Source organism: Chinchilla lanigera, unplaced genomic scaffold (assembly GCF_000276665.1).
Source record: "Chinchilla lanigera isolate Chin_1 unplaced genomic scaffold, ChiLan1.0 scaffold00010, whole genome shotgun sequence".
Taxonomy (NCBI): Eukaryota; Metazoa; Chordata; class Mammalia; order Rodentia; family Chinchillidae; genus Chinchilla; species Chinchilla lanigera.
The window spans coordinates 8,355,076-8,371,531 of record NW_004955411.1 but is presented as its reverse complement, the minus strand read 5'-3'; the positions used below and the strand labels follow the sequence as shown (position 1 = coordinate 8,371,531).

At 37.6% G+C, this 16,456-nt stretch overlaps 1 protein-coding gene across 2 annotated transcripts in view; it reads right to left on the bottom strand.

The window, feature by feature from the left end:
* Window positions 1-8,390, bottom strand: part of Mut (methylmalonyl CoA mutase) — a 34,698-nt gene extending 26,308 nt beyond the window's left edge. The window contains exons 1-3 of one of the 2 annotated variants that reach the window (XM_005377674.2): window positions 8,265-8,390; window positions 4,625-5,048; window positions 3,172-3,539 (exon numbers count right to left, since the gene is read on the bottom strand). In XM_005377674.2, coding sequence (XP_005377731.1) covers window positions 3,172-3,539; window positions 4,625-5,027 — 771 coding nt within the window. In that variant the 5' untranslated portion in view covers window positions 5,028-5,048; window positions 8,265-8,390. The remainder of the gene's footprint in view (window positions 1-3,171; window positions 3,540-4,624; window positions 5,049-8,264) is intronic. The other variant, XM_005377675.2, reaches the window with a different exon arrangement.
* Between the last annotated feature and the right edge of the window lie 8,066 nt (window positions 8,391-16,456).

Below are 16,456 nucleotides of genomic sequence, written 5' to 3'. Positions count from 1 at the left end.
TCACTCTCCAGTGCTCCAGAAACCATCATTAGGACAGTACCTGCAGGGTCCTGAGTTCTCTTCACAGCAGCCCACCCCACGCTGCTGAGTGTGCATTTTCCCCCAAAACACTCCCTCACTTCAAACACTTGTCCCATCATGCTTTGCCACTTCCTGAGCCAGTTCTGGAAGTCTTCTTTCATAAACGTGTTTAGTTACACTGTCACGGCTGCCTTAACGTCCTGAATAAATTTATGTTTACAGCAATTTGCGTCAAAATAAAAACGTTTTGGTGGGGCCTCCTTCACCTTACTCACTGGATCTGGTGCTGTGCCCCTTCGGGCTCTTTCCTAAAGCAAAACGACCATGAGAAGTAACCGTTTTGAATCAGTTCCAGACACTGAGGTAGCCATGACAGGGCCACCAAAGACACAAAAGAGGGCTTTCAGAACGAGTCCACAAAGTGACTTAAAATGGGACAGTGTTTTTGAAATGAGGGAATATTTTGAAGGGGATCAATGGCAATGGGTCTGTTACTGTAATAAATCTTTTAAACATTTATTATGTATTTTGGTACCTTGTATATATTCCATATATTTAACATATAGTTAGATATTTTACATTCGCAAACATTTTATTTATAACTAATCAGAATCTCTCAAAAAATGTTCTGTCAGCTGAGCATGAGTGCATTCTTATAATCCTAGCACTCTGGGAAGAACAGCAAGAAGCCAGCAAGTTCAAGCCCAGCCTAGGCAACTGAGCGACTTAGTGTGACCTTGTCTTAAAATAAAAAATAAAAAATGTCTGGGAATGTAGCTCAGTTCAAAGGCCCTGGATTTAAACCCCAGTGCCTCCCCCAAAAAAGTTTTATCACAAAACCACTAAGGGGATAGAAGCACAAGAAACTGGAAAACTAATCATATACATGTATATATTATAATATGTATATATGGAATTTATTTATAAGAGCAAGAAAACAGGTGCTTCTCTAGGCAGAGGTGTTTACTGGTAGAATTTAAAAACAATACAGCTACCAGAAAATTAGAACATCAGTTACCCTCAAAAAAGAAAGAAATTCTGGCACATTCTCATCCTTTATTTTTTGTCCTTTAAGCTTTTATTGAAGTGCATCTCATTCTATCATATGGACAAACCTTGGAGATATTAAGCTCAATGAAATAAAGACAAATACTGTATGACTCCTGTCATATGAGGTACCTAGAGTGGCCAAGTTCCTAGAGATATCAAGTAGCACGGTGGTTTCTGAGAGCTTCAGGGAGGGAAGGGTAGGGATTTACTGTTTAATAGTTTCAGTTTTGCAAGATGAGTCTAGAGGGAGGAGGTGGTGATGGCTGTTATGGAATTATACAGTGTAAAAAGGTTAAGGTGGTACTTTTATGCTATACATATTTCATCACAATTAAACATTCAGGGTTTTTTAAATTTTGTTTTTGTTTTACAGTATTAGAGATCAAATCCAGGGTCTCACAAGCACTCTACCACTGAACCATATCACCAGTCCTAAAATTTCTTTACAAAATGTAAAGGTTCATTATTTACAAAATACTTTACAGAAATATTATTTGATCTAAATTTGGTATTCTATTGCTTACATTAAGAAGTACATAAAAGAGTTTTGAACTTTTGGATGACATTAGGATCTTCTCTAAGGTGAGATAAATACCCAAGTATTGAACAGAGAAGACTGCTACTATCTACTGCAATAACCATTCTTTACCTTCTTCCTCTAATAGTTGAACAATAAATTCAGAGCGCCAAAGTACAAGCCCTACATTTCCGCTCTTCGTACTATATATGCCCCTAGATACAAGTGGGAGCATGGCATGCTTCTTCTAGAAGTTCTCTTTAACTCTGAGGAGCCAGATCCCTTTCCTTCTGACACGTATCTTGCTTACCTCGTTCCTTAGCCATTTAAAATAACAGAGAAGAAGCAAGATAAAAGGAGCCTGGAGTTCTGATTCACTACGATGTTTCCATAGAAGCAAGTCCCTGATGTCTGACCTTCTGACTGTGTTAGGTGAAGGAGAACTGACTTCTTAGTGTAAGCCACTGGTAAACATAAATACCATTGTGTTCATGTGTTTGCACATGCTGCTAAACACAACCCTGCTCTGTATAAGTTCTTAAAATAGAAACACATGATAGAAATACATAGTTATATGTATTTAATCACGTGGGTAGATTTAATACATAAAAAGCAATTAAATTGTAAAGTGGAAAGGCGAAATATAAAATAGGGAACACAGACAATGCTTCTAGAATTCTGAGATAATAGAAATTGTAAGATTTGAATAAGATTTTTAAAAATTTGATAAAGAAGAGATTTTCCCACTGCTGTTACATAACAGTCTAACTGCTGGGTATGGTGGTGCATGCCTGTAATCCCAGCACTGGGAGGCTGAGGCAGGAAGATCATTGCTAGTTCGAGACCAGCCTGGGCTACATAGTGAGCTCAAGGCCAGCCTGAATTGCACAGTGATACCCTGTCTCAAAAAGACCACAAAAAAAAAGAAAAAAAACAAAACGGTCTAATTTTAAGGCAGAAAGAGGGCATTGCCAGCAAGAGGCGAAGGGAACTCTGAGTGAAAATATACACGAGTTGATCAAAGGACAATGAAGGAGAGGAAAATGCCTCCCTGTGGAGGGACTGCTGCTTCTGCAGGAACACTGTAGGAACCCTCCTTACCCACAACTCTGAGGAAGACGAATCTAAATGAGGGATAAATGCGAGGGTCTTCACTAAGGTTGTAGACACAAGTGGTATCTTCCAATGCAGCTTTCGGTAGAAACTAACTGATATTTTGATCCTCCTGTATCTTGAGACTAGTATCTACATGAACACCTGAAATCCAGAGCGAACCTAAAGAAGTGTAACCTTAAGAAGTGTAAACTGTGAGACTTATCTCTACTAATTCTAACAAGGATCAGAGAATTAAAAAATGAAAGAAAAGAAATATACAATGCCCAAATAGTGGCAGTGCTTAAAATGAGTATTTTAAAGATAAAAAACTCACCTCAATAAACACCCTGACTTACTACTCATTCTATTTACCATTTACTAAACTATTCCTCATGCTAGTTACTAGATTCAAGTTAAAGCGTAACATTTTGTAAAAATTCCTACACTCAAATAATTGTAGCAAAATCTATAATAATGGTAAAGTATACCTTTGCCGTATATTGAAAGATGTCGGCAATAATTTTCATGGATGGCTCTGGAGGAAAAATGTAAGTATTTCTGACCATAAACTCCTTTAATATATCATTTTGAATTGTTCCAGTAAGTTTCTCTTTAGGTACGCCCTGCTCTTCTCCAGTGACTATAAAAGTTGCAAGAACTGGAATAACTGCTCCGTTCATGGTCATGGAAACTGACATTTTTTCTAAAGGAATTCCATCAAAAAGAATTTTGGTGTCTTCCACAGTGTCAATGGCAACTCCAGCCATTCCAACATCACCGCGAACTCGAGGATTGTCTGAATCATAACCACGATGCGTGGCCAGGTCAAAGGCGACAGATAACCCTTGCTGACCAGCTAAATATACAAAAAAGAAAAAGAAAGAAAAGCAATATTTGAGTTTGGCATCAAAGTAAACTCACTACGCTCAGACACAGGACAGCATATTTAAATAAAGAACTTCAGTTTCTAAGAGAGTCAGCTTTTTGCAAACGAAAAAATGTACAAATCGACTTCCAGACTATAATATGTAAAATGAAAGGAACACAGTATTTTACTTTTCTCACGTCTGTCTGAGGATTTTTTGCTTAAGCTCAAGCATCAAATTATTTTTAGTTCTCTTTTTTAATAGTTTTATGATTGAACTATTTCTAGAGTTCATGAAAAGATCTAGCTTTTCATATACGCTTAATATAATTTAGCATTTATACGCTCACCTAGTTTTTTTGTTCTTCATCCAGCAAGGTTAAATAGGCAGGGTATCTTGGCTATTCACACATTCCAGGTAACAATTAAGAAAACCACCACCTGCACTCTCTCTTTGTGCTACATTCCCAGTCTCCATTCAAAATTTTTACATAAACAATCTGCACTCAATTTTACTTCAGTCCTTTGTGGGCAATACAAACTCAGAACTCCTCAACATTAGCATTCCAACAATATAAGTTTTTTATAGATCAGAAAGAAGAAATGGTAAATATCATTATCAGAGAATGTTACATCAGTAGCTCTTTATCAAATGTTGATTTACTTTCTTTGGAAATCATTTAAAGTATCTTCCCTTCCAATTATTATCTGAACAATATAAATGGTAAGCTTCTCAAATCTAACTTCACCTAATTCTTTTTACATAATGCACACAGAAGTTTGCTTTACTTCCAGGAATTGTGCACTTTATTCTAAAGTGTAGCCTAAACCACATAACTACATAGTGAGACCCTGTCCTAAAAGAAACAAAACAAAACCAAAAAAAAAAAAAAAAAAAAAAAAGTTCTTATTTTTTTGACCATGACAGTTGAAAACCTCTGTTCTTCACAATATCCTCTTTAACTACAAAATCAAAAAGTGAATATCATCTTTTCAGAAATCAACCAGCCTCACCTGAAAAAAATTCAAGCTCAGGGGTCTGATCATAAATACTACGGCTCACATTACAATCTCACCTTTAATATTGTCCTTATAGAATTTGTTGCTCTCCTCTACAGTACTAAAGCCTGCATACTGGCGGATGGTCCAGGGCCGGTAAGTATACATGGTAGGGTATGGCCCACGTGTGAAAGGCTTTACTCCCGGAAGTTCATCAGGTAAGCTCTTAGTATCTGCCCTCGAATATAAGGGCTTTATAGAGATTCCTTCTGGAGTATGCCATATTAAATCCTCAGGGTTTTTGCCTTTCAGCTGCTTTTTGGCCAGGACAGCCCATTCTGGGTGAAGAGGTTGTTGTTGGTGTAGAAGCCGTTGCCATACGAGCCTGGATCCTGATGATTGTTTTAGCTGCTTCAGGTGATGAGGTGAAAGTAAAAAAAGCTGCTTCTTAGCCCTCAACATGGTGGAGCATGGAGACATCCAAAAGGAATGAGACCTGACCTAGAAAAAAATAAACATAGTGTGTGTGTGTGTGTGTGTGTATATATATATATATATTTAGAAGAGAGAGAAAAATGGAGTTCCTGGTGAGAAGGGAAAAGAGGATATACTGGTCTCGTATCATTTTCCTTCTTTTCTGCCTCCTGCAGCTGATATTTTATAACATTGTTGTCTCCTCAACAAAATTACTATCATTCTAGTTGTAACTGTCTTTCTTTTATAACCCCTCAGCTCATCTTACTGACCACGATCTTAGTCCCCTCTAAATCATTCTACACACTGACACCAGTGCAAACCTAGGTTACATTCCTCACAAAAATCTTTAAAGCCTATGTAATTTTTACAGCCTCTATATTCTATGACAGGCATTACGAAGGCTGGTGGTAAACAAGACAAACAGGCATCTAAGGTCTCTGCGACTGGGTCTCTGCCAGCCTGTCAAACTCATTGCTGTCTTTGTCAGCTACACATTCGGGGTTCTAGAAATCCTGGATTACCTAGTTTGCTGTTGCTCTTGCTCCTCCTTCTGCCCAGAATATTCTTTTTTTTTTTATTATTTTTTATTTTTTTTTGGCTAATTTACCTAAGGCATTATCTCCAAAATGCAGGGTTCTATGTGTCAGGCACACAGAAGGCTCTGAGGCAGCCAGGTATGATGGTGCATGCCTCTAATCCCAGCACTCTGGAGGCTGAGGCAGGATGACAGCCATGAGTTCAAGGCTAGCCAGCCTAAACTACATAACTACAGAGTGAGACCCTCCCTGTCTCAAAAGGAACAAAACAAAAGCAAAAAAAAAAGCTCTAAGCAATTTAAATAGGTAGAAATTTCACAGCTTAGCAAACTGAGGCACAAAATAAAAGGACTCATTTCAAAGTACTTTCATTGGATACATTCAGTTCAGTCCTTTCCCCGAGTCCAGGAGCTGAGCTAAATGGGCTCTTAAGAAATCTATGTTTCTGTTACTTTATAAATTGCTCCAACGTTCAGGTTATATGTTCTCCCAACATATTTGTGTGCTTACTGATTTATGCTAAATTTTACACTACTTGATTGAGGTTAATTTTACCATTTTACAGATATACACATTGAAGTTCAATGGGTTGATAAAAATTCCACATGGGCAAAAAGAATTCCACACAAGAAAGTAGTAAACTGCTTACTTGAATTACTAAATATTTGCTAGAGTCATATAGCCTCGACACATAGAGCCAGTTGTTTTAAAATATTTTAGATGTAAATTTCATTAATATCATTTTTTATAAAAGGCAACGAGTGAGTTTGAAGTTCTATTTTCCATACAATTTCTTATCTGACAATTTAGTGAAGCACTAAAATTTTTTTTTCTTTTTTGGTTTTTTTCCAGTACTGAAAATTGAATTCATGACCTTGTGCTTGCCAGGCAGGCGCTGTGCCACTGAGCTAAATCGCCAGCCCCAAAGCACTAAAATTTTATAAGACTATCCAATGTTTATTATTGGGTCATAAGATAAAATGTAAACCGATGACAGTGTATTAACTATTTCACTGCTTGGGAAAGTAAATTGTCAATATACAGAAAAACCCAAGAAATGTTTATGTTACTCTGCTGAGGAATATCACTCCTGGGAAAGCTAGAAGTGATATACATAAAACTGACAAGTTTTATTTGTGTTAGAGAAAACAGAAATATAAATGTCTCACAATGTCAGAATTAGTGAATTACAGTACATACAAATGATAGAATTTTATGTCTCTATGAAAATGTTTAGGAAACAGAAAAACTATAGCATTTTTTGATGTCAAAAGTCAGACTGGCCATTTATGATACTTAGTAGAGAAAGGGAGGAAGAAGAAACCTTTTAGAGTGAATGCTAGTTACCTAGATATACGTATTATTTTCATGGAAATTCATTAAACTGCAATCGTGAAGTGTGTGCATTCTATAAATATATTAAAAATAAATAAAAAATTAAAACTGTTATGGATAGTTTATAAATAAAAGGAGGCAGACTCAAAAAGTACTGTATTAGGTGAAAAAATTACAATAAATCAATACACTCAATTAGGTAAAAAAGTGCATAGAACCAAGTCTAAATGGAATATAACAAAAACAATTCCCTTTATTTTTTAGAGCTATTATGATTTTTATTCTATTAAATCCATGGGGTCCTTTTCATCCATCTTTTTGCAAGCTATCCTTACATTTAATAGCTTAAAATGTGAGAAAAAAATACGAAGCTACAACTGAACCACTTCTATAGTAAAAGTATAAAAGGTACTTTGAAAACTGAGTCTTGATTATCGACAGAAAGTTTTACATAAACTTTTCATGAAGCTTTCCTCAGTTTGGACAAAGATAGAGACCTGTGTTGCAAGTCTGCTTCCTGCAAATAAAACGACAAATTAGTGAAGGCTGGAAATGACATTTTAAAATAGAAATGTTGACGGCAGTACGGCTTCTGAATTTTATTGGAAGATCCATCAAAAGAGGCTTCAAACATTCAAAGAAGCGGCAAACATCAATTACTGATTATTAAAATTTAACAGCAATGATGAAACCCATCCCCCTTATCCAGAATATATCCGTAAAACAAATTCTAAACCAAATAAATTTAAAGTTTGCCTATTTATGAGGTTCCAATTTCATACTTTGCCTTGGAGATGGAAACCTGGGAGACGCAAATTGATATTAGCACAAATAAATCATTAACGCAAAAATGTTGGGCGCGTGTAATCAAGAGGTTTAAAACTTGACACGCGTATAATACCAACAGCTGCAAGCCTGTGAAAGACAACTCTTTCTAAAGAAACACTGAGAACAAGTAATCAGTACACAGGTTCCTAATCTCTCACTCCGAACCCCACCTGCTTCTGTCCCAGCCTCTTGCAAAAACCCTAAGAAGAGCCTCAGGCTACAGGTGAGACAGTCGTGCAGCCAGCTCTGGGGTTGCACAAGTGACCTCTAAGACTGGGCGCGTGGGTGGCCGGAGAAGCCAGCGACACGGGCCCTGCGGCGTTAAAAGCGCTTGCTTTGCAGCTGCCTCTCAAGCACTCGGCCGGAAATGAGAAGTCAGCAGAGCGAGCACCTACAAGGCAGAGGAGACTCCATCGTGTGGCAGCAGGAAATCAAGAAGGGAGGGAACAGACGGGGAGAAAGGGGACAGGTAAACAGAGCAATGAGCCAGGAAAAGAAAGAGGAATCTGAAAGCTTGATTGCTTCCGAGTGTCCTACTCACTGGCCAACCTGTTACAGACTCGGCCTGGCGAGAGCGGCTGGACCCGCACTGCGCAGCCCCTCAGGTCAGAGGCTCACCCGGCCGCAAACCCCAATAGCAGGAATCAGGGGGCGTAGGCCGGCCCCGCCCTCCCTCCAGCCAATCAACTCGCGCTCTATGTGGCGCGCTTCTGATGACGTAAGGAGTATGGCTGCTGCCCACCTCTCAGTCCAAGTGCTTCCGCTTTCTTACTCCCTACTTCCGGGGACCCGGGTTTGTAGTTGTTTGGGCGTGAACTCTTCCGTGGGCGGCTCCAAGTCACATTCGAGAGAAATCAGTAGGTGACTAGCTTAACCTGCAGAGTGTGTCCAGGTTAGGAGATGAGTTTTGTGGCCACCGCGTTGGAGGCAAACTAGGTATCTTTCTAGGAAGCCTTGCCTGGTTCCTTTCTCCCTTCCCCTGGCCGCCTCCTCCTCGTCCCCGAGGCTTCCCTCAGCCGGTAGCGGGGCACAGTGCAGGCTGAGAGATGAGTGTGTGTGTGTTTCTCCAGAGATCCGGTTACTTTTGTGCCCGCTTGCGGGTCTAGGTTAAGGTACGTCTAGGAGTTTGAGCAAGCGGGTAAGGAAGGACAGCGCGGTTTCAGCCCTCCCGCGGGAATCTCGCTGGATGATTTCCTTGCTCTGAACTCACCAGTTTCCTTCCAACTCTTTTGTCATCGGCTTTTGCTAATGTGTCGTAAATACTTTCTTTTCCCGCTAGCTAAATATTTCAAAGTATAATTCAATTTTTTTTTCTGAATAGTGTGTACTGCCATACTTACATCCAAAACAATTTAAGATAGTTTCTCATCTTTTTACAGTTTTTATCCATTAGAGACAGTAATTGTTTTCGTACCTGCCTTCCCACGATTACTAGGCTATGATTTCTAAGAACAGGACAAAATTTGTTTTCGTTTTCATGTACTGTACGTTTTAAATATCTCGTCAGGGATAGAAATGATGGCTTTTGTTTACCGAGTTCTTACCATGCCCCAAGTACTTTCTCAGAACTTTGTATATTGCATTTTAAATCCTTTTAGCCCTAGAAGTGCCAGTAATTTTAGGAGTGAGGGAACTGAGTTAATTTACTTGCTCAAAGCTGTGTAATTTCTGTGAAGTAGAACCAAGATTTGGAGCCCGCACAATTTATCCTTATCCCTTGCTTACTCATAAGCATCATAGTAGTTGTTCTCAACCTGGGACCATTTTCCCCTTGGGGACGTCTGACAAAGCCTGGAGAAAATGTTGGTTGTCACTACTTAGGGGCAGAGAGATTTTAGCATCTGGCGGATAGATACTAGGAATGCTGCTGGGCATCCTACAGTACAAGCCAGCCTCTCACTCAAAAATATTTATCGCATTCAAATGTTAATAGTGGTGAGGTCGATTAACTTTGTGCTGTTGCTTCCAGTAAGTTTCACTGGAAACAGTACATCATAAAACTGGCAAAGAACCAACTTTTAAAAAATTTGTAATCATTCATAACTACTAATTTTGTAAAATGCAATTTAAAATACATTATTAGAGCTGGGCTTGGAAATAAACATTTGTTATCCCAGCATTCTGGGAGCCTGAAGGAAGAGAATCACAAAAAGACCCTGTCTCACTCTCTCTATATATAAAGTAGTCAAACTATAGACTGTACAACATCAACAGTGGATCCTAATGTAAACTATGGATTTTGGGTTATATGATATACCAACCCAGATATGTAAGATGTGGTGATTATACAGCTGTGGCGTGGAATGCTGATGGTGAGGAGATAAGTGGTGGTGTGTAGACTGTATGTGGGAACTCTGTATTTTCTGCTGTTTTAGTGTAAACCTAAAACTGGCCTGAAAAAATAAAGACTTTTTAAAATAGCAATTTTATATTTTAAAAAGGGCTAATTTTCTAAAAGTATTTTAAGACTATTAATTACTAGAAAAATAAAATCAGAAGACCAGGACAATTATTTTATGGTTAGTTCTGGCATACATAACATTACTTTGTCAATTTGCTATATACATATTTTTTATTTTCAGTTTCTCTGTTTAGAAGGATTGTGCCAATAGTGTATGAATCACATTTGGAATAGGACTAGGTTATATGTCATTGAATAAAGACTCTCAGGAGAAAATGCTTGATAGAACCAAACTGTTAAGTGTTCCATGAGGGAGACCGTAAGATCCCCCAGACATAAGAAGGGAGTGGAGTGGTTAGGAAGCTTTCGGAGGAACATAGCTCATTCTACATCCAGTCTCTGTCCTGTGTTCCATTCCTAAAATGACATCTGCTTGACATCTACTTACCTGAAATGGTAGGCAGAGGTAGGGGCAAGAGCAGCTCAGGTAGAGGGTACAGTATGTTCATTGGAGGCCAAATTACTCTCAAGTGTGTCCAAGAAATCAAATCTATCTAGAGAGAGAGACTCAGCTGAGGAGTAGTAGGACAGAAGTATGGAAAACTAAGCAGGGCTAAGTTGTTAGGGATTCTAAGTGCTCTGATAGAGTCTTATGTGATAGGTATTGAAGTGGATATTTTGGTCACCTATTTTATTTCAAAACTTGAATCCAGAAGGCCTTGGGAAGCTTCCTTTTTTTTTTTTTTTTTTTTTTTTTTTTTTTTACACAATGTCCGATGTACTTTATTGGCTTAGGTACACGCACCAGACTGGCAAATTGACTCTGGCTGTTGCCTAGGAGCTCACCTAGGGCTTCTGCCTGGGGTTTCCGTTCTTCCACATTGGCCTTCCTAGTGGTGGGGACTGGGTTACCAAGAGCAAGTGTCTTCAAGCAAGAAGTTCTGCCAGTATCTTCATGTTTGGGCCGGTAAATAGGAACAGAATCATTTCTACCATTATTCTACTGCCAAGATGTAAGACAAGGGGACATAGATCCTGTGTCTCTTTAACAGTAGTAAGAAGAAATTTACAGTTGGGTGTGGTGACCCACTCCTATAATCCCAGCACTCTAGGATGCTGAGGCAGAAAGATTGCAAGCTCCAGCTAGGTTCAATTTTCAGTACCATGAAGAAAGGGAGAGTGGAATTTTCACCTTTTTAATCTAAAATCTCAGCCTTCACTTGCCCTGTCACTGAGGTACTGTTAACTAATAAACAACACTGCTGTATGTGTCAGCTCTTCCAAGAGAGGTTTACAAATACAACTGTCATTTACTTAGATTTTTAAGTAGATGTTGAGGGGATTCGGCACTTTAGGAGTGGAACACAGCATAGAGACGATGTAGAGTAAGGTACCATCTTGTTCAAGAACAGGAGGAAGAGATGCTTTGGCTTCCACTGCTTCATGTAACTGATCTGACATATAGTTACATAAATGCGTTTTGTGATCTTTCAACTAATTTTTTAAAAAATAATTTTAAAAATAATGAAGTTTTTAAAATAATACACTCTGCTTAGAAAAGGAATGGTGACTAATTCATATATCTGGCTATGTGTGCCTAGAAAACAATATGCACAAATATATGTAAATATACATACTTTTGTTTTGGTACCAGGAATAGAACTCAGGACCTTGCACTTGCCAGGCAGGCACTTACGCCACTGAGCTATATCTCGGGCCTCATACTTTCTTATATACTGTACCTAACTTGTTATGTGTACATTCCTTGTGGTCTAATGCAAGAATACATAACCCATTCCTTTTATCAGAAATGAGCTTGTTGATACAAAAGACTTAAAGAGAAAGGGGTTATTCTAATTTTGTCATCGACATTCACATCTCCATGTCTTTTATAATTTGTAGGAAGATAGAGTATTCAGTATACCTTTTTTAATGCATATAGTACAGATCTGGCTACAGCTTAAACACTTAGGAGTGGCAGACTAGCACATTAACCACTTAATAATCTACACTGAGTGTCACTAGGGCAATGCATTTGTGTTTGTTTATGTACTGGCTGTCCTGACCATTGCTAAGCAGGTGTCATTTCAATTAGTTGATTCTTGTATTGAATAAAGTCAATAAAATTGTTGTTTTTATATTTCCTATTATCTTATAAAAATTTAAAAAGCTGATTTTTGGTCATTTTGTATTTAAATGATTGAACTGGCAAGTGTTTAATATCCATAGCATAGATTATTTAAAAATGAAAAGGGCTGGAGATATAGCTCAGTGTAAAGTCCCTTGGTTTAATCTCCAGTACTGCTACTCCCTGCAAAAGAGAGCGTAGTCCTAAAAGTTACCTCCTTCCAACTTTATCATAAATTGAATAATGGTAAATCCATTAATTAAAATAAGATATTACTCTTAAACTGAAATTGTGAAAACTGTATCTTATTTTGTTGGATTTAAACATGGGCATAATACAGAATCTGCCAAAAAATGTATACACACTTCAGCAGTTCACTATACTAATAGATACCTGGAAGCTAATGGCCACCACTTTGAGCACCTCTTATAGAGGTCAAGGTAACTTGTACTCACCTCATAAAGTCTCAAATTTAATATTAAAATATTTATACAAGTTTTTCTTTCCTATGGATAGATTTTTTTTGTCCCACTGTATAACTATATGGAAGAGTATCAAGCAAGAGATGTAAAAGCAATTTTAGTTGATTTTTTAAAAAAGCCACATAAATGGAAGCAGTTGGGAGTAGAATTTATTCATCTTCAAATTTATTAGAGGAGTGACACTGAAGTAGTTGTACTGATGATGAAGTTATTGCTTTAAAATGTGCTAAAATCTTTTAAAAACATATACTATCCCCAAACTCTTCTTTATTACAGTTTTTAAAGGAGAATTTGGAACAATTGTAGGGACTCTTTAACAAAAGATTATGAAAGGCTTTATCATTTTTCTGTGACCTTTTCATCTCTACAGGCTTTTTAAAAGCATCATAATTGTACTGCCATATTTAGATCAAGATACCTGGTAAAACAGATGTTCCTGAGAAAAAGTCTCAACAGCTAAAAAGAAATTCAAAAAGAAAAATTGATGATGAGAAAGTAGATTTGTCAGAGAAAGAGGTAATGGAGCTATTACATCTATCGTTTAGAACTTTTTCACTAAAAATATCTATCCTATTAAATAGAAGTATGTAAATACTACTGTTTAGTTTTACTACAGATTATAGGGATTCATATCATTGTCTGAGAGCTTTTTCAGCATGATTTATAAAGTTCTCAGACAAAAAGTTGTTTACTTCAATTTCTAAAAATGTGTGTTGACCATGCAATTCTTGGGAAAGAGGAGCCATTAATAAAATGTTAAATGGAAAGGTTAGGAATAAAGTACACAAATTTTGAGCATATTTATCTGTAAAAAGGAGACAGAATCTGTCAGCTGGTGGACATTTCTATTAACAGAGAGGAAAAAATAGTTTGGGAGTAGTTAATTCCTTCTACGTTAATTTTGCCCTTGTCTTATAAAAGAATAAATGAAAGACTCAGAGGTGGGGGCTGGTTAGAAGTAGGGGGCTGGTTGGAAGTAGTGGATCACGGTGGGTGTGACTTGGAAGAGTATTCTCATCCCTGGCTCCTCCCTTCTTTCTCTCCTTCCTGGCTGTCATGCAGTAAACAGCTTTCCTCAGCCATGCCATTCTGTCATGCTGTTTCTGCCTTGTAGCCAGCTGACTGTAGACGGAGCCCACTGAAACCGTGAGTCAAAGTAAGCCTCTCCTGCTTTTATGGGTATTAGGTATTTTGTCCCAGGGACAGAAAAGTGACTAATATAGAAAGTTGATGGCAGGAGTAGGATTGTTGCTATGACTATACTATATGATATAGCTCAGTGGCACAAGTGCTTGCCTGGCAAGCACAAGGTCCTAAGTTTGATTCCCAGTACCAAAAAAACTCCCCCAAAAAACAAAAAATGTAATCTATTCAAAATATAAGGGTTACAAAGAAATTAAGAAATCCAGTTTCTCAATCTAAGTAGAATGTGTGACATTACCAAATTGTAAAATTCATGGAATGGCATCGTTATTGTCAAAATATAATTATTTCCCCCAAGGAGACTTGTAAGGAATCACAGGATTCACACTTGCTATGGACGGAATTGCATCCACCCTCCTTCAAAATAATTTACTAAAGTAGATATTATCTCTTTATAGCTGACTGCAAATACATATTCTGTATTTTATTGAAGTGGGGGAGATAGAAGTTTAACTGTGTCCTCTTTTGGCTTCATCCCACAATTCTAATCAAACTGTGGCATTTCTGAGCTGAGTAGAGATCAGTCTTGGAAGATAAAAAACTGAAGTCTGGGGAAACTTGTCTCTGTTTTGGAGGAGCATTTGGAGAGAGTTAGAAGATCCCCTTAGGGTACAGGCTGGATGTTACTGATCTTCAGAGATTTGTGAATTCCCATGAGATGGTAAGGTAACTTCTTAGTGTTCTGCAGTGGCAGTGTTCCTCTTGGGCTGCTAAAGGGCTTGGCAGATATATTGAATCTCTTTTGACCATGTTTCTAGATCAAGCTTTACCTGCTGAAAAGACTGGATAACAGAGACACTTTCTTTGGGTGGTAGGCCAGGGAATTATATCTCTCACTCACTGAAGAGATTACCATGTCTCCTTTTAAGACTGTTTCTACCTAGGTATTTCAATAGCGGGAACTAACCTCCAGTGAAAGACAAAAGAAACGGGCAATCTACCACATGGGCTCCCAGTACCAGAGAGAAAAGAATCAAGAAATCACTCAAATGTGTGTCCTATACAAGAGTGATCTCCAACAAAGTAGAGCTAGTGGACCCTCCTACCTGGTTTTTGGTTGCTCCGCAGCAGAGCTCTCTTGTAGAGTGAGTAGCATAAGGACTGTGGAAGCGAGTGCTGGAGAGACCTAAAGATAGCTCACTTTTCAGAAAACTCTCTAAAAGGCGGTTAATCATTATGGGCCTGTCTCTCAGATTTAAACAAGAACAAAGAATGACAAGTTTCTTAACATGATCATGTCAGTAAAGCTTGAGATTTTTAATCAGTCCAATCAAGTACCATGATATTATTTGACATTTTAAAATTTGGGGAGCAGGCAGATAAGGTATAAACAATGTTATTTAATATTGAAAGAGTGAGGTTAGACTTAAAAGTTAGATAAAATAACACACCTTCAAAGAACAAAATCATAGACGTTATCAAGGAGATTTAAGCCTAGCACACGCACACGTGCACACAAACGTGCACACAAACGTGCACCAGCATACTAAATTTTGTTGGATCTGCAAAAATGGACCCTGGCTTGCAAATGAACAAACAAAAATTAATTGGAAGATTGGATGAATGAACCAATGAAACGAAGATAGGAGAGATAACTAGAGTTTTCATGTGAATGACAGGAGTGCTAGAAGAAAAATGAATAGATAAAGGAGGTAAAATTTTACCAAATACTAAAAGGGAATTTATCTTAACAGAAGATTCAGATCTTCAATTAAAATGACTCACTACATTCCACGTAAGAGAGATAATAAGGTTAATATACTACTATGAAATAAAGAATGCTAGATTAGAATTTTTTTAATACTACCTTACTGTTTATGAAAATTGCATTGCTTGAAGACAGGTTAAGAGTGTTCACAAGCCAGGGACTGATAGATGTCATAACACAGTTGCTGAACAAATCAAAATGATAAGCTTTCTTCTGTACCTGCATATCCCAGACCCTTCCAGATCTGCTTTCAGATTAGTTGGTGGGGGTCTTGGAGAAGCTTATAATGAAGATAGTATGATGATCAGCCAGCAAAGGACCAGTAATCTGAAATTCTAAATGTGCACCCTTTGAAAGGCCTGTTTGAAAGAGGTCCTGGTGAAAGAAGCCACCTATCTGGGTAGCAAAATATTTAGGATCTACAAATAAACTGTAATATTTAAACTGGAATAAAATAATCTGCTAGTTGTAATTTTTAAGTTCTAACATTTACACACTGGGCTGTGAATAACATTATGTTAATTATTATGGGGGTCATTTTTGTAGATACCTCCAAACATTCTGGCAGGATTGTAAGACTTCAGGGATAGTAGAAAAATCTGGAAAGCTTCCACAAGTTATCTGATACTCCAAAAATTGTTTTCTGTGACTGTATCAGTTACCTTTTCTAAAACTCAGTTCTTTAAGAATTATCCTGTAACATAAGACAGTTACTTACTTTTTTATAGCAAATACATAGGTTTAAATAAACATGATTATTTAAATTAAGTATGAGTTAAATATGTGCAATGTGTATTTATGCATGCTACTA